Source organism: Nicotiana tabacum, chromosome 20, assembly GCF_000715075.1.
Source record: "Nicotiana tabacum cultivar K326 chromosome 20, ASM71507v2, whole genome shotgun sequence".
NCBI lineage: Eukaryota > Viridiplantae > Streptophyta > Magnoliopsida > Solanales > Solanaceae > Nicotiana > Nicotiana tabacum.
This window is the reverse complement of record NC_134099.1, coordinates 11,238,524-11,264,354: the sequence shown is the minus strand read 5'-3', so window position 1 is coordinate 11,264,354 and position 25,831 is coordinate 11,238,524. Positions and strand designations below refer to the sequence as shown.

At 37.4% G+C, this 25,831-nt stretch overlaps 3 protein-coding genes and 1 non-coding gene across 5 annotated transcripts; 2 read left to right on the top strand and 2 right to left on the bottom strand.

Annotated features, from left to right (window-relative positions):
* Positions 1–6,313: 6,313 nt before the first annotated feature.
* LOC107779189 (WPP domain-interacting tail-anchored protein 2) lies at positions 6,314–12,847 on the bottom strand. Of its 2 annotated transcripts, none has more exons than XM_075239931.1 (5): positions 12,385–12,847; positions 10,100–10,661; positions 8,870–10,002; positions 8,568–8,762; positions 6,314–6,820 (listed from the first exon to the last, which is right to left on the bottom strand). In XM_075239931.1, exons 2-5 carry the CDS (start codon positions 10,635–10,637, stop codon positions 6,587–6,589), a joined length of 2,100 nt encoding a protein of 699 aa, XP_075096032.1. In that variant the 5' UTR covers positions 10,638–10,661; positions 12,385–12,847; the 3' UTR covers positions 6,314–6,586. The 2 variants fall into 2 exon arrangements, with proteins under 2 accessions (XP_075096032.1, XP_016455044.2); XM_016599558.2 differs by lacking the exon at positions 12,385–12,847 and adding an exon at positions 11,177–11,300.
* Positions 12,848–15,146: 2,299 nt separating this feature from the next.
* LOC142174240 (uncharacterized) lies at positions 15,147–15,530 on the top strand. The gene has a single exon (XM_075240033.1). The coding sequence runs from the start codon at positions 15,147–15,149 to the stop codon at positions 15,528–15,530; it is 384 nt and encodes a 127-aa protein (XP_075096134.1).
* A 2,808-nt stretch (positions 15,531–18,338) lies between these two features.
* Positions 18,339–18,445, bottom strand: LOC142175045 (small nucleolar RNA R71). Its single transcript, XR_012704235.1, has one exon. It is a non-coding gene; the product is annotated as a small nucleolar RNA R71 (small nucleolar RNA).
* A 1,074-nt stretch (positions 18,446–19,519) lies between these two features.
* LOC107779188 (uncharacterized) lies at positions 19,520–20,170 on the top strand. The gene is made up of 2 exons (XM_016599557.1): positions 19,520–19,624; positions 19,781–20,170. The coding sequence occupies exons 1-2, from the start codon at positions 19,520–19,522 to the stop codon at positions 20,168–20,170; spliced, it is 495 nt and encodes a 164-aa protein (XP_016455043.1).
* Positions 20,171–25,831: the final 5,661 nt, after the last annotated feature.

Below are 25,831 nucleotides of genomic sequence, written 5' to 3'. Positions count from 1 at the left end.
ATTTGGGTCACATAAATGTGCACCCGAGTTTAGGAAAATAACATTATTAAATACGCGCCTAAAGACTAACGCGTTGTTATTTTTTAGAAAAGCCGTAAATTTCGCTATGCGGCCTGTCTCGAAATCTAAGCATTCGAAATAACTATCCGTTGAGGGCCCCGCAATTTGTGTATTCTTGTTTGTCGAGGCTCGTCTCATTCATTATTTTTTAAAGGAATTTCCAACGTCATGAACATGCATCTCGAACCACGTCACAATCAATGCACCCGTGATTAGCGACACATTTTGACTCCGTTGAGATTTGGATTTGGGTCACATAAATGTGCACCCGAGTTTAAGAAGATAACATTATTAAATACGCGCCTAAAGCGACTATCGTATCATTATTTTGGGTAGGGCCGTGAAATTTGCTAAACGGCCCGTCCCGGAATCTAAGTATTTAATACATATATTTAACGAGGGCCCCGCCATTTATGTGTTTATCCAGCGAGGCTCATCTCATTTATTTTAAAAGGACAATCCTAAAGTGACTACATTTTTATTAAGTTTGTCTCTAGAAGAAAATCTCCAAATTAATTACATGCTTAAAAAAAGGACGTGACTTATTAGTTATTAGTCTAAGACAAATGCAAATGGGAAATTGTAATCGAGCTTGTACAAAGGGAGATTATTTCGTTCCTTATTCTATTAGTTAATAACACTAAAGTTGAGATTATGAATAGAACACGAGATTGACACCCGGTAATATCAAAACAAACCAACTATTCTTTGATTAATTTAAACTAACATTATTAGATGACTTGAACTATTGAAATTAACTATGTGTAATACAAAGCCATTTTTTTACTCCTTTTACGACTTGTCGAAGAAATGCGTCAATGCTTAAAAAACCGACATTAGGGTAACATCAATCACTAACATTCGAGAATATTAGTTACTAACATTATTCACATGTTTGTAGAAATAGATTCAACAGTCCAGTTTATGCATTCCGCAGGCATTTGCATGATATTAATGAATGAGATATCCTAATATACAAATTAGTAGAAATGCTAGATCAAACTTAAAGCTTCAAATCTTTATGTATATTCATGCTTATGTTTTCGGCTTACAAATGACCAAGGTTACAGCTGTGTACCTGGAAATGGCAATACAAGAAGATGAAAGACCAGTCAGCAACAGTAATAACGCGACAAGACAACATCAACCCAACAACAGCAATTCAAACCAGATTCGAGGCCCGAGAAAATTTGAAGAAAACCAAACAAGCTCAATAGAACAACCCCAAAAGTTTGTAAAAGACTAAACAACATCAACCAACATCACCACAAACAGACTCAACCACGCGTGTATTAAACCCAAAACTAAACTCGTAGACTACTTTGTTTTTGTTTTCCCTTTTTAAACTCTCCAGCACTCTCTTAAGATTTTCAGAAAAATTTTCAACCCCTCTCCAGATTTCTAGAATGTCTTCCTTTCCAAAAATCCCCTCAAAATTAGACCTAAGTGACTCTATTTATAACCCAAAACAGGTATGAGCAACATATTTTAATCAATCCCTTTTCCATCTTTTCATATCATTATGTTTTGTTCCCCACACTTGCATGCCTTGTTTCCCACTATATTAAACAATGAATTATTGCCCACTACCACATGTCTTGTCCCCCACCATGTATTAAACAATGTATTCATTCCCACCATCACATGTCTTGTCCCCCACTGTATTAAACAATGTATTCATTCCCACCATCACATGTCTTGTCCCCCACTGTATTAAACAATGAATTATTGCCCACTACCACATGTCTTGTCCCCCACTACGTATTATTTTAATATTATTAGTGCCTAGTGGACGGAGCACTCAAATTAATCAATTACTAAAACATAAATCCCGAAAATGCCCCTGAAACTACTGAAATTACCATTCTACTCCTGAAAATACTGCAATTTACCATTTTACCCCCATCCCTTTCAATCTGTACCAAAACCATATCAGCTATAACCAATTCACCTACTCAATGATCCAATTATCAAACAAACTTAACAGGACAAACAAGTAGATTTAAATCACTAAACTCAACATCAGTTGAACTCACACTAAATAAAACAACATCATAACCCAGATGAATGATTCATACTAAATCAAAAACTAAAAGCCAACACATAAACACTCACATTAAATCACTTGATGAAAAACTAACGAACTTCAAACAAAAAATGAACACGAATTATCTTTAATACAAACAAAGACGTGGGTTCGAATTCAAACCAACCCATCGGAACACAAGCACAATTATAAAAAGAAGAAAAAGAGCGGAAGATGAATTCACTGAACGAAAAACTAAAAGAAAAGAGAACGGAAACCTACTAGTTTGAAGTCCGGGTTCGAACCGGAACTTCGACGTACTGTTTGGTTGCTTGGTGGAGCAGCTGGTGGACGTGGAGATGGTTATGGTCATTACATGATGGAGCTGGATGTTGGGTGGTCGAAGAAGAAGGATATGAAGCTGGTTGTTTGGACGAGGTGCTGGTGGCGGCGATGGCAGTTGAAGACGAAGCAGCGGCCATGGTCGCTGGAGGTCGACGAAGTAGCGACCATGCCGAAGAAGAAGCAGCAGCAACGTTTGGCTTGTTTTGTCGCCGGCTTGGTGGTTTCTCAGAAGCGATGGGGCTGGCTGGGGTGTTGGTCGTCGATGCAGATGAAGGAGAAGGCAACCATGGTCGTTTGGGACGAGGGGTGAAGGGGACGACGGGTAGGGCAGCCATGGACATGGTGGACGTGAGGAGGCTCTTGGTGGTCAGCTAGAGGACGATGAAGAAGGAGATGAAGGTAGCCATGGGAAGGTTTGTTTGGGGACGACGCAACAGGGGGGCGGGTGGTTGTTATAGGGTTTGGGAAAAAATGAAAAATGAAAAATGGGAAGGGGGGGGGGGTAACTTGTTTGGTTATGGGGCGGACCGGGTCGGGTTGACCCGGTAGGGGTTTGGTTAAGGGGTTATTTGGTTTGGGCCTGGGGTTTAAAATTGGGGGAAGGGCCCAATCCGATTTTCTTCTTCTTTTATTGTTTCTTAAACGAAAACTAAATTCTAAAAATTCTAAATTATCATATAGAACTAAATTAATTTATAAAAGTGTAAATTAACTCTCAATAACAATTAACACATAATTAAATAGCAATTACGATAAAATCACACAATTTGGACATTAAATGCTAAAAATGCAACGTACATTATTTTTATGATTTTTTGTTCTTGTAAAAACAAACTTAATTGCTCCTAATTGTAGAATTAAAGCCTAAATGCAAATGCGACATATTTTTGTGTTTTTTTTAAAATTAATTTAACAAATAAACATGCATGGACAAATACAAATAATTATCCAAAAATGCCACAAAATCCTCAAAACTGCACACAAAAGGACAATTGTTTTATTTTGAATTTTTGGGAGTAATTCTCATATAGGGCAAAAATCACGTGCTTACAGCTGCTACTATACCAGATATGGATAGTCTTCTACTGAGAGCAATGTTTATCCATAACAGAGTACTGAAAAGATAAGCTTATTATACTCGGTATTGATAATCTTCTACCGGGGATAATGTTTATCCATAATTGGGTACTGAAAGGATAAGCTTATTATACCTGGTATGGATAATCTTCTACCGGGGATAATGTTGATCCATAACTGGGTACTGAAAGGATAAGCTTATTATACCCAGTATGGATAATCTTCTACCGGGGATACTGTTTATCCATAACTGGGTACTGAAAGGATAAGCTTATTATACCCGATATGGATAATCTTCTATCGGGGATAATGTTTATCCATAACTGGGTACTGAAAGGATAAGCTTCTTTAGGAAGCTTATTTCCAATAGAGTACTAAATAGATAAACATATTTACGGTGGAGTCCCATATGGATAAGCTTATTCAGGAAGCTTATTTACAACGGAGTACTAAATGAACATCCATAATATAATATATTTATAACAAAATGATTATTATAGAGTATTCTTTTTTGTTTATTTAAATGCTCGATTCTAACATGTATGATCACCTACTTAACGTTCCTTCCGTTTCATAGTGTTTGAGGTACTTTCCTTTTTAGTTTGTTCCAAAATAAATGACACATTTCTAAATTTGGAAATGATTCAATTTTAAACTCAATTTTATCCTTTTTGCCCTTAATGAGAAGCTTTCATAGTCATACAAATGGTATGACCCCACAAACCTTTTACCCCTTAATCTTTTAAGACCACAAGTTTTAAAAGTCTTCTTCTTTTTTCTTAAACTCCGTGCCGAGTCAAACTACCTCAAACAATATGAAACAGAGGGAGTACTAATATTTGGTTAGACTTGAAAGTATATAGAAGCGGAAGTTAAATACTAGGGCCTTTCTAGTACTAACGACTCTACGAAAAATAGTAAAATGCGACAATAAACCATAAATTCAGACACTAAATGCTCCATACAAGGAGGTGATGAAAAAAAATACTTTTGATATTTCAAAAAGAAATATTCCAAAATTATGTCTAGATTCATTTTCTTACAATTATATTAATGAGCAATTATTATAGTAATTATCTTATATATATTTGTAACAGAAAATTAGCTTAATTTTGAATCGGACAAATTAAATCTAATTATTAAATGCTTATTAGTGGATAATTTAAATGTTATGTTTGAAGAAGACTTTACGTTACTTAGCAATGAATTTACCTTCTCTTAGCATTGTCGTTTCTAAGCCTTAAAATGGCCTTGTCTTTAATGTATTGGAAATTGGAAAAGCCTTTATGGTTTTAGGGCGATCTGCACAGATAGCCACTAACCGCTCATGTATTTATTTTAAAGTCAGCGTTTTAAATGTCTTTAGTCTTTAGCCACTGGTTTAATAAACTTTAACTGCTCGGACGAAAATACCCTTCTGCTCATGTCCTTAACTTAAGGACTTCAGGACTACATGTCCTTAACTTTTGAACTTGAAACTCTAAGTTCAGGACTTCAGGACTACATGTCCTTAACTTTTGAACTTGGAACTCTAAGTTCAGGACTTCAAGGTTACATGTACTTAACTTTTGAACTTGGAACTCAAACTTCAAGACCAAGCGTCCTTAACTTTTGAACTTGTAAGTCAAAGTTAAGGACCTATTGCCCTTAACTTTTGAACTTGTAACTGTAGGTTAAGTACTGCTTGTCCTTAACTTTTGAACGTGTAATTGTAAGTTGATGACTGTTTGTTCTTAACTTTTGAACTTTAAACTCAAAGTTAAGGACAGACAGTCTTTAAGTTTTGAACTTGAAACAATAACTTAAGGACTGCATGTCCTTATGTTTTGAACTTGAAACTATAAGTTAAGGACTGTCTGTCCTTAACTTTTGAACCTGAAACTCAAAGTTAAGGACAACAAGTCCTTAAGTTTTGAACTTGAAACAATAACTTAAATACTGACTGTCCTTAAGTTTTGAACTTGAAACTATAAGTTAGGGACTGTCTGTCCTTATCTTTTGAACCTGCATGTCAAATTTAAGGACTGTCTGTCCTTAACTTTTAAACCTGCATGTCAAACTTAAAGACTCATGTCCTTAACTTTTAATCTTTGAACTCAAAAGAAACAAAAACAAGGTAAGAAGAAAGAAATTATTGTACGTAATTGAGACATCTGCTCAAAAATTCAGAACTTGAAAATTTTGATGATGCAAAAGGAACTACTGTACGTATTGGTAAAAGAAATAGTGAAGCAAAATCAGAAGGATCTCGTGATGGACCTGGTTATGTCCTAGTAATTGGGGCTACTAATAGACCAGATGCTATTGACCAAGCATGGAGGAGGCCGACCGTGAAATCACCTTGGGTATTCCAGATGAAAATGCAACGCGAAAGAGAGGAAGAAAGGGTAAAATTGCCTTTTTTCTATTAGTAGTGGCTATATTTGCTGAGCATTATAATTAGTGGATAAAAATTAAAGACACCCTTAATTAGTGGCTACTACACACCATTTTTACATGGTTTTATGGATTTGAACCTGATAGTCTATCTTCTTTTAGATTATATATATACCCTTTTGTTTCATCTTGAAAAGTAAGGAAAAATCAAAGTAAAAACTTTTCTACTATTGTGTTGGGTTATTTTTGTTAAACTTTGTTGTTTCTGCTCCTAGTTTATACTAGAAGGGCTTGTTGAATCCTGGGGGATACGCTTAATTTTATATATCACTGTGTGGGCGAAATATCCTTAAGGACAGTGTCTTTGACACGCCTCAAGCTAAACCTTTTATTCTCCATAATCATCTAATTTTTCCAACACGAGGTACCGGGAAACATAATAATAGTCCACTTCTGTAGTGCTTCAAATAAATAAAAGAACAATCCACAACAGTACTCATTCCATTACAACTGCTTTAAAATGGCTCTATCTACATCTTACAATACTCATACCACTAACACAATCGCTTAAAAGAATTGCTCTATCTTGAGATTTGAATTAAAATAAGAGATCACAACAATCTTTACAGCCAACAGAAGAAGACACTGAACACAAAAACAATCAAAGAATCTGTACAAAGTATTCCAACAAGTACTAGTATATCATTTAACCACCAACCAGTCAAGGATGTCATTTCTGTTGTCACGGAAGTATATTCCTAACGTCGAAACTAATAAGACGAGGATAGCCATGATAATGTACTTTTTGTGGCGTTGCCTTGGCTGTATCTGAACCTCGGTTTCCTCTGACGTGACAACCATATTAGGCTCTTCAGTTATCGACACAGAAGACTTGCTGCCTTGATCGGTAGGTTTATCAGGTGGTAACTCGTCCACCTAAATAAAGAACCAACATTTCTATTAGAATTATAGAATGAAGTCAGTCTCTTCTTATTTTTTATCAAGTAGAATGAGATCAATCTCTTTATGCAGCAAACACAAACAATCAGGGAAACGAAAGGAACTGTCTTATTCTTGTTGCTTTTTCTGGTCTTGTAACTAATGGCAGGGGAAGATTTATAATGGAACCTTATTTTGTGACTACAGAATAATGCAGATTCACAAAACAATGTTATGGAACTATGACAGGTAAAGAAATAAGAAACTGGGGTAAAATAAGCTAGGCTCTCTGCCTTTACTATTCTGAACAAAGTAAAGTGGCAGCCAAACATGACCCCGATTAGAACAGCAGATTATGGTCATTAAAACTCGTTTAAAAGTTGAAGGAGCTTTACTCCTGTATTAATAGGTTTCTGTCACAGGAAAGACGCTGAAGAAAACAATAGACATTATCAAAATCTGTAACATGTTGCCACCACCAGAGAGTAATGACCAGATGAACACATTAAAAATGTTTGCATGGTTCGAATATTTCATCTGTGAGCACCTATCTGTAGAATTTGGTGAATCAAAGGACGATTTTAGACATTTCAGAGAGAAAAGAGAGGGAAATTATTTAACGTAGAGCAGAGACTAGTTATGATACAGGTTTCAGATGCTTTTCCTACAAATGGTTCAGATCTGCTAATCTCCCATCTTGAGAAGCAATGACCTCGGAAAGAAAAATAAGACCAGAAGAAGTTGGCAGATGATTGGACAAACATAGATTGCATGTGAACCATCACCAAAGATAGCAAATAATCAAGATTCAGCTTTTACATTTAGACGACATAGAACAAGATCACTAATCCTCAGAACCTTAATCTGCCAGGTGTTGCTAGTTATATCATATGTCTTAAGTATCCAGGCATCAAACTTTCATGGTTATAGCACATTAGACTACTTCAATCAGAGGGTTATACTATACATAGAAAGAAATTTTTTGGTTTGAGCTTGGTAGTTGTTGTGTTGAGAAGGAAAGTTTAACTTAGAGTGGATGATAATTGTCACCTGGAAGAAACTTAAGGGAAAAAAATTTCTTCACGAGCAAATAAATCTAGATAAGCTTGAATTCAGTGTGCCTTTGCAGAAGCGTCCTCGTCAGACCTCAATTCTGAGGCTAAGACTAAAAGCATATGAGGTGTCTGGTCAGGTTAAGGTCCTTAGACTTCACAGATAACGTGGCCGGGTCTGTTCATGAAAAAGAACGAAACATGCAAACAGATAGTGTCACCGGAATGTTCCTTTTTTATTTGATAACCGAGAAATCCCCGAGTGCAAGTGGTGCACAGTTTGAAACTCGGAGGATAATTGGCCCGCCCTTCTACCTTCTCTACTTAAATATCAAGCCTTTTCTCTGCAGCAGCGTAATGTGCACCTAACCCACACATCATGTGCTATGTTCTTACCACTAGACTAAAGCCCCGGGAACAATAGGACTAGAATGTTGTCAAAGAGTATAATTAAAAAAGCACATAGATACTGCATTTTCAAGAAGAAACATTCGTATAAGGGATATACAGCATGCAATAAATTATTTCAGATGATCTTCCTTCTGAACTCCAGAGATAATTCTAAGATCACATTGAACAGCAAGCAGCACCAACAGTGTCTTATTTAGCTACAGTAAGTAGGATAATGAGTGGCATATATCCGAACACAACATATTTAGGAAATGATGTATGCAATAAAACGAAATAAATACCTGGGAGCTTTCCAGTGTGGATTCTGTTTGAATTTCATGAGAACTATCTGTAGAGGTAGCGAATGTTGAGACAACTCTAGAAGATGAGAGCTCAGTATCACCACCTCCATTCACAAGTACATGTATGGACGGTTGCTTCTCTTTCGTCTCCAACTTCCTGATCAATGATTTGTTTTCCTTGGTCAAACAAAAAATCTGCCCCAAAAAAGAAAAAGAAGAAAAGAAAAGCAGTCAGTACTCAACACCGTTTCAAACTTTAAACTTCTATACAAAAAGCAACAAAAAAAAAGAAACTAAAGCACCTGTTTTTGTACTCGTTCCCTTTCTATAGCTAGCTGCATGACCAAATCCATGATAAAGCTGGTTTTGATGTTAATGTCTTTTGCACTTGCAATTTTCTCAACAGTAGCTTGATTCAAAGAAGTCTCCAACCCTTCAACTCTTGATCTTAGAAACTCTACTTCTTTGTTAAGTTCTAAATTAGCTTCGGACAACGTAATGCACTGTTCCTCCGCATGCTCAGTCTTGCTTTCAGCTTTTAAGACCTTTTGTTTTAGTTCATCGATTAAAGTTTCCATATCCCAAATGGCAGAATAAAGCATATTCTGTTGTTCTTGACTTGCTTCAGATGATGCCTTAGCATTTTGTAGCTGAATTTCTAGTTCCCTGACCTGCTTCTCGAGAATGCTGACCTTTTTAGCATTACTCTCATTACTACTCTTGTGAAAATCCAACTCTTCATGTAGTTCCAAGTTTGTCTCCGTCAAATGTGCTACCTTTTCCTCCGCATTTTCAGACTTATGTTCTGCAATATCGATGTCTTCTTTCTGAGATTCTACGACACATTCCAGTTCTTTAAGCCGCTCTTCACTTACTTCATTCAGTTCATTTGCTTTCAACAACTTAGACTCGGATTCTTTCAACTTATCTTCTAAAATCTTCAGCCTGTCCCTTAAAGAGGATACTTCAGCATTTTCAGCAGTAAGTTGTTTAATGCTGCTATTAAGGTTTTCGATGGTAATATCTTTGGCATTTACCTGTCCTATGCAATTATCAATCTTCAGTTTAAAATCGCGCTCTCGTTGAAGTGAACCATTCAAATTGAAGTTAACAATCTGTAGTCGGCTCACCATCTCTCTGGAAATTCCCATAAGTACCTCCGCTGCATTTTCCGACTCTAAAAACCTGCCCCATATAACCTCTGCACCCTCTTCCATACACAGAGCTACTTGTTCTGTTAATCGCAGCTTCAACTTTAGATCATCTTCGTTTTGTTTAAGCACAGTCAACTTCTTCTCAAGATCCAACTCTCTTTCAAGGGATTTCTCCAGCATTCTTAATGTACGTCTTTGCTCAACTGTCTGCACGTGCGGCTTCAATTCTCTTGCTGAAACATTATTAGTTTCTGATAAATCCAAACTCATCCTTTGTCTCCCTGTTAATACATGAACCAGAAAACGATATAAAGTCTTTAACACGTTAGTAAAGAAAGAAAAAACGCATTGTTGAACCTAATAAGTTTCATAACTTACATTCATTTTGGTCGAAAGCTAATGAGGTCAACTGCGACTTGGCAATCTGCATCTTCATTTCTAGGATACGCTCCTTTGATTGTCTCAATAACTCCTCAGTATCATGAAATTTGTTCTCCATTATCATATCCAAATCACTCAATTCTCTGCACGTTATCTTTTGCCTCGCACCAGTGATTAGGTCTTGAAGAGTGCCTATGAAATTGTCCAGTTGTCTTATCTCGGAGCTCAAAATGGAAGATAAGTGATCCAACACCAGTATTTTCTCAATTGAGTCGGGAGAAATGTCATCATTCTCGAAAGAAATTGTTTCAACTTCATTTTCCCAGGTCAAGATATGCATCAAAAGATTGTCAAGATTCGTCAATTTCTCATCAGAATACGCGAGGTCCAAATCTACTCTATTCAAGATTTCCATGGAACTCCTCATCTCTTCCATCTCCTTAGCTTCACTTGAGAGACTTTCGATTACTAAGGTTTCCATTGCTTGTGGATTGATAATATCAGTAGTACGTGCAGCTAATTCTTCAATTTCCATTCATCAGCACTTCCCATAGAGAAGCTGCAAATGGGAAGGGAAACATCATTACACGAAATGCAAGTACATACTAATTTCCAAAGTGCATAGACCAAGTGAATAAGTAGGAAGCTAAGAAACGAAAAGAACTTGAAGGAATGTATAGTAAAGGCAAGGTGTTTATAATTATATTTGCTAAATTGCCATCTGTATATGTCTTATACTTTAATCAGTGCCAAGGTTATTGGTCATCTATAGATGGTTTTGAGTAATTTAACAGATACCACTTTTCTTTGTATAATATGTGCTTGCTATCATGTAGACTAGTCAAGTTTCGATAGGAAAACAACAACCCAAAAGCGAAACACTGAAACCCAATAGATCATCCCAATGCTTACACATATGTACAGATACTTGAAAAATTTTACACCATTCTGAGACCTCAAATATGTCTACCATAAAAGCACGTTTTTGCATTACCTAACCCCGTAACATCTTTTATCCAAGCGAAGGAACTAATCAGTCAATTCGTTACTGCTAACATTCTGATTTTTACTCACGCTTTTATCAAACCTTCATGGCCTGGTAAAATGTTTCACAATTGTTCAGTTCCTTTCTTTCCTTTAGACCATCTTCTCACTTTCTCCTCACAGATAACTAAAGCGCTGTTGCAATTGAATACTTAACAAGGACAAAGTGCGACAGTCTGTTAGCTGTGTGCTCTTTAAGAAAATATCGGAAAGCTAAATAACCACCAAGAAGATTCAAGATGTAAAACAAAGAATTAGAGCAAGAACTACAAAGCCACTTACAACAACAACAACAACAACAACAACAACAACAACAAAAAACCCAATGCAATCCCACAAGTGGGGTTTGGGGAGGTAGTGTGTAAGCAAACCTTAGCCCTACCTTGTGAAGGTAGAGAGGCTGTTTACAATAGACCCTCGGCTTAAGAAACAGTAAACGAAGAAGCCACCTAAATAACCATCAAGAAGATTATGATTCAAAAGGTTTATCCTTAGTCTCTTATAGGTAGTACTCCTATATTTCTCCACATTCTTCTTAGTTATGATTTCCTACAGTACATTAAAGTTGTAAGCAAGTAGATAACATCAAACTGCTACGACAGAACTTTTGTTCTATCTATCTATTGAACATAGATATCATATAAACACTCAACACAAGCTCCTTTACTTTGCTGCACATCATATATTATCACAGGAAACCGAAAATAGAGAACTTCAAGAATTTATAGCATCAGAATACAGTGGCAGCATATTTTTAAGCATACAGACTTGTAAATGTTAAGAGACAACATAATTCAACTTCCTCCATGCTCAAAATCAGGAAAATTTGCAGTGCCCATCTTTTGTTTTAATGAAAGTTAAAGAAAGGCTTTTCCACAACAAAATTATAGACAAACACTAAGCAAGAAAATCTTATATCCACCAAAAACACTACAATTATACTAATACTAAAGGGCAGCCCGGTGAACTAAGCTCCCACTAGTGCACGGGGTTCAGGAAAGGGTCGGACCATGAGGGTCTATTACAGGCAGCCTTACCTGTAGAAATACAGGATATTGTTTTCACGACCTCGTGGTCACATGAAAGCAACTCTACCAGTTATGCCTTTTCAACAATTATACTACTACTAAAGTAATTAATTCACAAACACTTGTCTATTATGAAAAATTAAGTCAAATTATGAAAAGAAAGCTTCAATTTTCAAGAAAGAAAATAGAATAAAGATTTGCCATACACACCTTTGTGAAGAAAATCTTATGGGGGTTCAGAGTGAATGGTCACAACATGAAGATAAAGCTACTCAAGAGTCACGTTTCATTTAATAGCTTTCCTTTTTCATAACTTGAATACAGTTAAATTTGGAAAGTGGCAAAGAATTGTGTGATCTACAAGGACTAAAGGGTCAACCCGAAGAAACTTGGTTCACGGTTGGTTGGTGGCTAAAGTATTTAACGTGGGGTCCACAACCTTCAGACCAACCAATGACATCTCGCCACGTCGGCTAAATATCAGATTGAAGCTTCATTAAATCTTGGTCACGAAATTCACCATTTGTTTCAGAAGAAACATTAATATTCTTGTACTTTGTTCATATTCTGGAATTTCTTGATTTTGTGAAGAAGTTTTGGGATTTGAAAGGAAAAGAAAAGAAAAGAAAGAGGACAGAATTTTTAGTGGAAAGGAAATGGTATGGCAGGAGCCAGGAGCGCACGTTGGAGGAGTACAAAAATCAATAATTGAGGGAGGAAGATGTTGGGGTCCAAACAATAATAACGTACAAATAACAAAATAGTGCTCAAATCCAGCTTAGAAATTGTCATTACTCTAATGTTTTATAATTTTCCAAAATTAACGTTCTTAATCATATACTTCCTTCGGTTCACGTTAAGTGACTAATTTACTTTTTTATTTTGGTTCAAAATAAGTGTCAAGTTATGTAATCAAGAAAGAATTTAATTTGTTTTTATAAAATAACCCCTATATACATATCCCTAAAAAATTTTCTTACTCCTCACATTAAATATTTAATTAGGGGTAATTTAGTCATAATAAATATTTTTGTATAGAATTTAGTATTTTTTTAATGAGTAATAATTAAGTATTATTGTCAATGTCCTTGTCCCTGTCATAATTGAAGAGTCCACAAAATAGATCATCAAAGTATATCCCTTCTAGATCCTTATCCTAAATGAAATTAATTACCAAATTAGGAAAATGAATTTAAAAAATTGAAAGTGAAGTTTGGAAAATTTGAAATTTAGACCATAAAAATATAACTCGTCTAATCTTAGGTGGGTTGAGATGAATTTAATTTTGGGAAACTTACGCAAATGTCCCAAATAAGTCACAACTTACCAACCTTTAGTCATTAGTCATAGATTTACCAAAACTAGCTAAACACATATAAAAATTAAAAAATCAAATAAATAAGGTTTTTTCTCTCAAAGAATCACATGCAAAAATCTCCTTCCATATTTTAAGCGTGATTAGCAACATTTGATGCAAGACGAAAAGGAAATTTCATGGATGAGATAGCAAATAAGGCGATGAAATACAAAAAAATATATACAATATTCTAAAAATCCAAGCAAAAAGGAATTTTTTCAATTGGTATAGTTGAAATTCATTGAAAACATATAAATCAGTCTTCGGAGTTGATTTGGATTGGTTTTGTATCAACTGTCGTAATTAAATTGAGTTCAAAAAATTCTTCTACGACACATGTATCACGCATGTATCTCACACACAATGATACAGGTATACATGGATATACATGTGAAACACAAATGATACACAGTGTGATACACAACATCTTTTTCGTGTTCAGTTTTTACTTCGAATTTTCAATTCAAACCACCTCAAAACTTCACCAAATCATCCCAAAACTGAGATTCAAACTCCTTAAGATGTACCTAATCTATTCTAATAACACATACTCAAAAGAAAGCAAAAATTTAACTTTTTTTGTTACAAATAATTAATTGGCTAATATTAATAATATTTTATGAATTGACCAATTTTTTAATAGCTTCGACCAATTTTGAATTGATCCTAACGAACTTATAAAAACAATTATGAAAACATGGATAAAAATGATCCGAGTTTCTTTGTTGAGTCTGTTTTGCGAACTTACCATAGTCCAATCTGGAAATTAAATTTAATTAAAAATTTGTAAAAAAAATAAAAAATAAAATCCTATCCGTCCCATTTTAATTGCTGCTTTAGCTAAAAAAAGTTGTAATATTGCAAAATGGACCTTACATTTGCAGTTCCCATAAGACAGTAAAATCATGACTCTCGAATACTGCAGAGAGTCAGAGAATTGATTGTTCTTTTCAAGTTTCAAGAGAACCTAAAGAAACACAACATAGTCCACAATAAAAAAAGAACTAATTATACTCCCTCCATCACATATTATGTATCGTGTTTCTCTTTTACACGCCCCTTAAAAAATATTAATTAAAAAATAAATTAAACTATTTTACCCCTTTTTATGTCATAAGGTATACGAAAAATATATTTGGTCAAACCAAGAATGACCCAAATGTCCAGAATGGAGGTCTAATGATAATTTCACACGACTTTTGAGGGCATAATGGATATTTGTGCATTTTCGTTTTCCATATATACCCTTTGGCAGATTTTAGTTTTAAATTAATTTTTTTCAACAATTCTCTCTCGCTAATTTAATTATCTTACCTTCCCAAGATGCATGCTTCATCATTTTCGATAAAGCTCCTTTACATATACTATACTAATTAAACGAAATACACTAAAATATACATATACTATACCAATTAATCGAAATACACTAAAATATATAGATAATATATTAGAGGAAATACATATAAAAATTACGGATTTATGATTAAAGTGGTCACTTTCTAACCCTAAACACTTAATATATTTGGCCAAACATAAAAAGCTTTTCCAGCCCCCATTTTTCTATCTTTGTTTTCTCCTTCTTCATCTCTTATCTTTCTTAGGGTTAGATTAATGAATGGACCGCGGGAAGATGAATAGTGCTTCGAAAGTTTATGTAGTATTTCGTGGTAAGAGGTCTAGATTATACAACTCTTGGCATCGGTGTGTTCCTATGGTTATTGGTGTCAAGGGTAGCATCTTCAAGGCCTTCAAAACATATGATGAAGCCATAGCAGCTTTTAATGAGTTTAGAAATGGATCTCAAGCTGATAATATATCGACATCGAAGGTGTATGTGGTATTTCGTGGTAAAAAACCAGGATTATACAACTCTTGGTGTGAGTGTGCTCCTATGGTTATAGGTTTCAAAGGAAGCATCTTCAAATCTTACAAATCTTATGATGAAGTAGTAGCAGCATTCAATGAATTCCAAAAAGAAATTGTTTACAGTGAAGAATAATCTTCAAATTCGTGTGTTGATGAAAGTGATGTTGGATTAAGTGCTATGTCATCTATGCTGTTAGCTGGAATGTTTGTAGGGATGAAGATTTCAAAAAATTGTTCAGTTTGATTGTTGATAAGAGCATTTTGTTCAGCTTTTGATTATTGTTTAGTTTGGTTATTATCAGTTTGATTGTTTAGTTTGATGTGTTACTGGTTGCCGCATTCAATCTCTGTAGAATAGAGTATTTAGGATACCAAAGCCTTTGTCTTTTGTACTCTATGTTGGAATGAAATAAAATATGTCTCTTGAATTTATAAAAAAAATTATTTTGAATTGAACTGAATGTTTTTAATTTGTCTATATTGTTGGAACCTTATAAGTGCCAAAGTGTTATTATTTTGAACTTGTTTTAATCCGTACTACATTGATTCATAAGCACTCAACTATCTCCAAGTACTCATCAACTATCTTCATAAGTTCAGTATGTGCTATATTTTGCATCTTGAAGTACTAAACTATCTTCATATTTATTGACAATACATTTCCTATTGTCCAATGTTGGTGTCATAAGTTGAATGTGCTATATTAATTTGAAAAATAAATTGCCCAATATTAGAGGACTTAATTAATCTTTACAGATGTTACTATTAGTACTTTCATTACATTAGGCATCAAACGAACAGTTGCAATGTTGTAGACAATGAGACTGTTTTGTTAACTTGAATCAAACGATCATTATGCCTCACTATTTTTGAAGGGTTTTCTATACCTGATAATAGGTTAAATTGTATAGTTTGGCATAAGTTTGGACTCTAACTTAAGGAGTATTTACTGTTTAAATGTGTAAATAATGCAAAAATTGGCTCTAATGGTGACTCTGTGTTTCAAAGGAGTGCAATACCCAAATGAAGACTTATGATGGTGATCCGGGCAAAAATTGGAACTAGTGGACGAATTCAGGGAATGAAGCTTGACATGGCAGAATATAACCCCACTAGCGCGGGCATTAGCGCGGACTTAGTGCGCCCGTGCTAGTCTAGTCATCAAAAGCAGAATGTAACCTTACTAGAGCGGGCATTAACGCGGCCTTAACGCGCCCGCGTTAGTCCAGTCATCAAAAGCAGAATGTAACCTCACTAGCGTGGCCTTAGCGCGCCCGCGCTAGTCCAAATGTGGGAAAGAAATGTGCAGGGGCAAATTAGGAATTCCAAAGCAAAAACCACACGAACTATAAATGCTTTAATGCATCCAAGAAAAAGGGAATGAGTTTTTAGGGTTGAGAAGAAGACAAGAAGGGGCAAGAAGCAAGGAGGCAATTTGGGCAACAATTCTTATCTCCCTAGTTTGTTCTTTTATCAATTACTATGAATTCCTTTGTAGTTTTTATCATTGTTATGAGTAGCTAACTCTTTTAATCTAAGATTTTGGGTGACCTCGTTGTGGATGAACTTGTTGTTATATTAATATAGTTTTGAGTTGGTTGTTAATATTTATTTGTTCAACTACGTTTTGATTTTGGTTAGTTGAAAGGATCCTCAATTAGCCATTCCTATTTATTATGTATCTGCTTGAGAGAGAGTGCATATTTAGATAATTGTTTGAACAACATCACTCCCGAAGTATAGGCGAGAGTCATAACTGAGGGTTTAGAGGTTGGAGTAGAGATAACGATACCTCAGGTGCGATCTAAGTGAGTTATAATGCGATCTAGCTAGAGTAGCTTGAGAGAATGCGTCTAGTAAATTATCATAATTACTTGAGAGAGAGTTATGATAGCTGGAGAGTTCATGATCGATAGATGCAACTAAATCGAAGTTATAAGAAACATACAACTAAGGAATTCAACAACGGGGAATACCATTACCTTAGACCTTTATTCCAATTGTCTACAACTGCGTGTTAGTTAATGTTTGTTTTATTAATTCTGTTAGCTGTAATAGTGACCATAACGCCACTTGTTATTCACAAAGTTTGAGAAGGTTGACTAATAAGAATTTAGTACTTTAAAGGCTTCTCTTGATACGTTAATTCTCTGTGGGATTCGACTCAGAGCATAATACCCCAGATTATATTTGCAATGCCCCCTTAGTATTTTAATAGACACAGTTGAGCGTGATAAAATTTTGGCACCATTGCCGGGGAGTTAACGGTATTATCAACTCTGATTGAAAGAAGTAAAAAAAAAATTCTTAGTGTAGTTAGTTTTCTCTATATCCAATTTTTACATTGAAATTTTTTAACGTTTGTCGACTTGGTTGCACAGGTGCATGCCTAGAAACTCATCGAGAACTGGTGAAGTATTTGAAGCATTATCAGATCCCAAGAAAGTTTTCAAGGGCTTGAACCGGTTCAACCGAAAAAACAAACAACAACAAACAACTGACCCATTAGAAACAGCAATGGGAGATCACGAAGAACACCCAGTTGTACCAATAGCGCCAATGACACCTCTTCTGCCCGAGGCGTCTCTTTATGACTGGGCAACCACAGCTAAAAATCTGGCCACCTCGATTTTAGTCCCGTAGATACAAGCTGAATCATTCCAAATCACGAATAACATGCTGATTTGTTGCAAAACAAGGGACTATTTTCGGGGTCACAAGTCGAAGATCCTCAACAACACTTGAAATTTTTTCTATCAATCTACAAAACCCAACGGCAACCCAATGTAACTTCGGAAGCAATCAAGTTGCTATTGTTCCCATTTTCAGTGACATGAGCTGCCCAGACCTGGTTAAACTCACTCCTCATAAATTCCATAATAACTTGGGAGGAGTTAGTCAGGAAATTCGTGAACAAGTTCCACCCCCCAACAAAACTGCGCAACAGATTGATGACATTTTGAGTTTTAAACAGAGACCAATGGAAACATTGCGTGAAACATGGGAGCATTTTAAAGGGATGTTGGTCATATGTCCGCACCATGGCATTCCAGATTTAATGTTGGGACAACGGTTCTATATAGGATTGTCAGATAGCGTGAAGAACATTATTGATGCTTCAGCTGGTGGAGCATTTTTGAGTAAAACATGGAGAGAAGGTCAAGGTCTGCTTGACAAGATGGCACAAAATTCGGGATGGATAACCAGAAATGCACCTATCACTCCAGTGGTGCACTTAGTGCCTTTAGATCCATCCAATTCAATGGCTGAAAATATGGCCACCTTATTGACACAAATGAGCATACTCACCAAAAAGGTGAAAGAGTCAAAGCAAAATAGTAAGTACATATTGTAGATACTACTAATGGGGGCTTGTGCACATCTTGCATTAGTCAGCCAACTGGTAACCAATGGAAAGCAGAACACGATCATCAGCATTACCCTGAAGATATGAACTATGTGTCTAATTATGGGGGCCAGAGATAGGGTAGTCAGAATTGGGGTCAGTAGAATCAGCAGTACAAGCCATCCCAATCACAGTTCAACAGTGGGAATATGGGAGATATAAGATCCCCCAACAATATAGCACCTTACCCAAGGCCACAGGGATACAACAATCAGAATCAACAACAAGGGTATCACCCTCATCAGCAGCAGTATAGTGGAAGGCAGGAAGATGAGTTTGTTAGACTTGAAGCAATGATGCAACAAGTTATTGGGTCTAATGCAAAGATTAGTGAGAGAGTAGATGCACATGATTCAACGATCAAAAATATTGAAATGCAGATGGGCCAAATTTTGATGTCTTTGAACAATCGCCCTCATGAGACACTACCTGCAGATACCCAGGTAAATCCAAAAGATCAAGTCCCGAAGCAGCTGATGGCGGTGAGCCTACGTAATGGCAGAGATTTGGATGTAGAGCAAGAAAGGGCCAGAGAAGCCAGAGAGGTTGAGACACTCATATCAGTACCTATTGAGTTGGATGAATCAACGAAACTGACAGAGGTGACAGTCCAGCCTGCCCAGGAGGAAAGTAGCATTCAAATGGAGACCGAGAAAGAAGTTGAGATAGCACAGGAACCAGTGGTTGATGTGATAGCTGATAAAAATTGATCCCAAATGATTGGGAAGAAGAGATCTCCTTCACCCTTCCCTCAGAGGTTAGCCAAGTACCAAAAAGAGGAGCAATACAAGAAGTTCTTAGAAATGCTAAAACAAATCCAGGTAAATATTCCCTAAATTGATGCTTTGAAAGAGACGCCTGGGTATGCAAAAATGATGAAGGACTTAATGTCCTGAAAATTTGATTTCCAAGACTTGGCCACAATTACTCTTACTCAGACCTGTAGTGCAGTGGTGACTAGACCAATTGCGAAAAAGCTGTCTGACCCAAGGAGCTTTACAATCCCATGCACTATTGGTGATTTTGCCTTTGCTAAAGCACTGAATGATTTAGGGGCCAACATTAATCTTATGCCCCTGGCCATTTATAAGAGGCTGGGTATTGGAAGAGCTAGACCCATCTCTATGTTGTTGCAGTTGGCTGACAGGACGGTAAAACGACCCTCTGGTATTCTGGATGACGTGTTGATTCAGGTAGGGAAATTTGTGTTTCCTGCAAATTTTGTAATCTTAGACTATAAAGTGGATGAAGAGATTCCCATAATTTTGGGAAGACCGTTCCTAGCCACGGGGAGAGCTTTAATTGATTGTGAAACTGGGGAGTTAAAGATGAGGTTGAACGATGAAGAGATAATATTCAACGTGTAGAAATCTATGAGGCGACCAAGTAAATTCGCCAATTGCTCTCTTATTGATGCCATGAATGTAATTGTAGAGACCGGTGATGAGCTGCTGACTATTGAAGATCCCCTCGCTGCATGTCTAATGAATTTAGATGAGGTAAAGGGAGAAGAACTGGCTGGATGAGTGATGGCATTAGAGGGTAGAGGGTTCTGGGATAGAACTCTTGAATTTGAGCCCTTGCACTTGGAAAACAGAGAAACTCCTCCAGCCAAGCCATCAATCGAAGAACCACCAAAGCTGGAGTTAAAACCATTGCTAGCCCATCTCAGGTATGAGTTTCTTGGACCTGACTCCATATTACCTGTTATTATCTTATCTAGTTTGTTAGATGTGCAGACTCAACAACTTTTGCAGGTACTTAAGGAGTGCAAGACTGCCATTGGGTAGACCATGGCAGACATAAAGGGGATCAGCCCTGCATACTGTATGCACAAAATTCTACTGGAAGAGGGATACAAACCTTCCAGGGAACACCAAAGAAGGCTGAACCCCAATATGAAGGAAGTGGTGAAGAAAGAAGTGAGTAAGTGGTTAGATGCGGGAATCATTTTCCCAATTTCTGATAGTACCTGGGTTAGCCCAGTTCAATGTGTACCTAAAAAGGGTGGCATGACGGTAGTTAAGAATGATAACAACGAATTGATCTTTACAAGAACTGTCATAGGCTGGAGAATCTGCATGGATTATAGAAAGCTAAATCTAGCCACCCGGAAGGACCACTTCCCACTTCCTTTCATTGATCAAATGTTAGATAGATTGGCAGGGAGGTCACACTTCTATTTTCTGGATGGATACTCGGGGTACAACCAAATTTCTATTGCCCCGGAGGATAGGAAAATGACTTCATTTACTTGCCCTTACGGAGTGTTGGCCTTCAGGAGAATGCCATTTGGTCTTTGTAATGCACCTGCAACATTCCAACGGTGCATGATGGCCATTTTCACAGACATGGTAGAAGATATTATGGAGGTCTTCATGGACGATTTCTCAGTGGTGAGAAATTCATTCGATGAATGCCTAGCAAATTTAACCCGTGTACTGAAGAGGTGTATTGAGACGAATCTAGTGTTGAATTGGGAGAAGTGCCATTTCATGGCATAAGAAGGAATCGTCTTGGGGCACTTAGTGTCGAATAAAGGTATTGAGGTGGACAGAGCCAAAGTCGACATGATAGAAAAACTTCCACCTCCCACATCAGTCAAGGCTATTCGTAGCTTCCTGGGACACGCCGGCTTCTACCGGCGATTCATCAAGGACTTTTCCAAGATCGCCAATTCCCTATGTAAGTTGCTCGAAAAAGATAACCCATTTGTGTTTTTTGATGATTGTTGGGTAGCTTTTGAGAAACTAAAGAAGAGGCTAGTAACAACACCGATTATAGTTGCTCCCGACTAGGTGCAACCGTTTGAACTCATGTGTGATGCTAGTGACTACGCTGTGGGAGTCGTGTTGGGACATCACAAGGATAAGGTAATGCACCCTATTTACTACGCAAGTAGGACGTTGAGTGGTGCTCAGCTGAATTACACGGTAACTAAAAAAGAAATGTTGGTTGTTGTGTTTGCCTTTGATAAGTTCAGATCTTATTGATTGGGTCGAAGGTGATCGTGTACACAGATCACGTAGCCATTCGGTATTTAGTTGATAAAAAAGAGTCCAAACCCCGCCTAATTCATTGGGTGCTGCTTTTTCAAGAGTTTGACTTGGAGATTCGTGACCGTAAGGGCATGGAGAACCAAGTCGCTGATCATTTGTCATGCCTTGAAGGTGCTGAAAATGCGACTGAGTCTAAGGATATTTTGGAAACCTTTCCAGATGAGCAGCTGCTAGCCACAAATGTGGAAAATATGCCATGGTATGCTGATATTGCAAACTATTTGGCCTGCGGCATTGAACCATATGAACTCTCCTATGTTCAAAAGAAACAATTTTATCGTGACTGCCGAAACTACTACTGGGATGAACCGCATTTGTTTAAAATTTGTATTGATAATATGATCTAGATATGCGTCCCCGAGATAGAACAATGTTCTGTTTTGCAGGCTTGTCAAGCATCACCTTATGAAGGACATTCTGGAGGAGTTCGGACAGCAGCGAAGGTGTTAGAGGCTGAGTTCTACTGGCCAACAATCTTTAAGGATGCTCACCAATGGGTAAAGGGCTGCAACGAATGCCAAAGAACGGGAAACATATCCCGTCGACATGAGATGCCAATGAATCCAATCAGCAAGTTGAGGTGTTCGATGTTTAGGGAATTGATTTCTTGGGTCCCTCCGTTAGTTCTTACGACAATTAGTATATACTTGTTGCGGTAGATTACATGTCCAAATGGGTGGAAGCTTCAACGTTCCCCAGCAATGATTCGAGAGTGGTGGTGGGGTTCTTTAAGAAGAATATATTCACCCGATTCAGGATTCCGAGAGCCATCATTAGTGACGGGGGCACGCACTTTTGCAATCGTGTCTTTGAGAAGCTGCTGGCTAAATATGACCTATACCACAAGGTAGCAACCAAGTATCATCCTCAAACAAGCGGGAAGGTAGAGGTCTCAAACCGTGAGATCAAGAGTGTGCTCACTAAAACTATAAACGCCACAAGAACTGATTGGGCGAAAAAGCTTGACGATGCACTCTGGGCCTATAGGACTGCATTCAAAACACCTATCGGTATGTCACTGTACAAGTTGGTATTTGGGAAGGCCTGTCACCTGCCTGTGGAGATAGATCATTGAGCTTGGTAGGCACTAAAGCAATTGAACATGAACCTTGATGAGGCAGGAGAAAATCGATTGACACAGTTGCATGAGTTGGAGGAATTCAGATATCACGCCTTTGAAAGCACGAGGATCTATAAGGAAAGAATGAAGAGGCTACACGACAAACACATTGTGGACAGAAATTTCACAAGGTATTATTGTACAGTTCAACGTTGAGATTGTTTCTTGGTAAGCTTAAGTCCCGATGGTCTAGGCCGTTCAGGGTGACCGAAGTGTTCCCGTCTGGGGCTGTGGAGATAACTAGTGAAGATGACACCAACACCTTCAAGGTTAATGGACAACGAGTCAAACTGTATGTGGGGATGGATGAAACAAAAGAGTTGTCCGTGGTACTTCTCAATGAACCATAGAGGTTGAGCGAATCTTAAATACGCTCACTCTGCGCCGTGCCACGACGTTAAATCAAGTGCTGGTTGGGAGGCAACCCAACATGTATAGTTTTATTTAGTGGTAATATTAACATGTGCAGGAGTTCTAGAAAAGGGGCAGGCAAAAGTTTCCACGAAGAAAGAAGACAGAATGATGGCACGCCTGGACTAGCGCGCTTGCGCTACACCAGTGCTAAGGCCCGCTAGTCAGGTTAAACACTGCCCAAATTGGTTTCAACTAGCGCGGCCGCGCTAAGCCCGCGCTAGTTCGGTTATACACTGCCTCAGGTGTATGCCACTAGCGCGCCCGTGCTACCCCCGCGCTAGTCAGGTTAAACACTGCCCGTAACTCTTTCGACTAGTGCACCCGCGCTAAGGCCGCGCTAATCCCCTCGACATCAGGTAAGTCCGGATATGTTTTTATTTTATTTTATTGCTTCTCTTTTAATTTTTTTCATTAACCCATTTACTTTTAACCCTACCCAACCGCCCAACCCCTTTTATTTCACCCCCTCTCCATCTCCTATCACACTACCACCCCAAACTAAACCCTCCCTTCTTCTTCCTCATCTATTCCTCACAAACCATTCCTCCATACATAACAATTTACAGCACAAGGTTCCTCCACCTCATGAAGACCCTCCATATCTCTTTTCATCATTCATTACACTTTCGCTCTCATCCCCTCTACTGGTATGTATTCCTCCCTTTGATTTTGTTTTTAATTATTTAATTTCGTTTGTTAATTTCTTTTCCTTCTTTTTGCTTTGTATGGTAGAATGTAGTCTTATTTTAGGGTGGAAACACTTGTTAGTAGTAATGTAGGGCTGAAACCTTTCAACATACAAATTGTGGGGGTGATATGTGTTTATTGGGTTACTTCGGTGGTGCTCCTTATGTTGAAAGTATGCTTTGGGCTTAAAATTAGCCATTGTCCACCATGTGTTTGTTAAAATGCCTTTTTGGAGGAAGTGTTGTAACCAATTCAGTGGTGAAGTCTGAGTAGTCACGGTTGAGTCACTTGATTGTATAGAACTGACGTTGGACTAATTGTAGGTACCATGCCTCCCCATAAACGTCATGCAATAGGAACCTTCTCCAGCCGCCCGACTCAAGCCAACACCGGGGGACGACCTCAGAATTCGGTTGATTCCAGGACTTTCAACAGTCAGAAGTTTGTGTATGCCAAGGCCCAAGACAGGTTCAATAAAAAAAGAGGCCAAAACCATGGTGCCGGAACAAGACATGGATCCCAACGCACTAGGGGTAACCTGTCCCACTATACCCTTCGAGCTGAGGCGACGAGGACTGGACATATTTTTTGAGGAGCCTATTACCGCAAATGTCATGCTTGTAAGGGAATTCTATGCGAACCTGCCAGAATATGAGAACTATACTGTTACGGTGCGCAAGAGACCGGTAGATGCCTCTTTGGAAAATATCTGAATTCTGTACAGGCTTCCTCCACCAGTTGAGGGGTACGTGGATGCGTACCAATCGTACAATAGTAGGCATACTCCCTGGTCCACATTCACTGAGACCATATGTCAACCGGGAGCCACTCTGCAATGGTACAAATATGGGAATAATTTCCACTCCTCGGCCCTCAAGTTTGAATCCAAATGCTAGTTATACTTCATAAATAGTCGACTCCTACCCTACAAGAACCTATTCGAAGTGAATATCCCTCGAGGGTGATTAATTTGGTGTTTCATGAACAATGGTCCATTTGACATGGCCAATGTAATACATGATGAAATGTTCCACCGAGTCAGGGTGCAACGATATGGTTTATACTACCCGTCCCTTGTCACCCGGTTGTGTCTTCAGGCAAATGTGCCAAGTAACCTTGCTATAGATGGCCAACTTCCTGTTGATACCCAATTTTTCCCTATGTATTTTTATACTCAAAATACTTTCAAAATAACATATACATGCATACATAAGCATACCCAAGTATTTTGGTATTTTTCCCAAATTTTTAAAGACTTTTAAAACCAATTTATTGTCTATTTTAGCAGTACAAAATCCATAATTATTTCCAAAATCATCAATTTTGGTGAATAATTTATTTTATTCCCATATTTATACTAAAATATAGTTAAGGTAATTTTTGCATGTTCTTTACAAATTTATTTGGCATTTTAAAGTTAAATTGCATATAATTGCAATTATAGCCTATTTTAAGATTTAATAGTATTTTACAATTGTAAAATTGGTTCCAATATTTTTAAATTAATATTTATATATTATTAATTGGGTAAGTACTTTTAATTTGCTTTTAAAATCATTTTTACTATTTTTATAAAATAAAAAGGAAAAAACTGGCTATTTAAAATCTGGCCCATTTTTATTTCAATCATAGACAAATTGAGCCCCCCCTTACCAGCCCAATTCTAACCTAACCCGACCCTTGACCCAACCAATTAACCCGCCTGGCCCTTTCTTTCAATCCAGGCCGTTGATCAAAAAATGATCAAC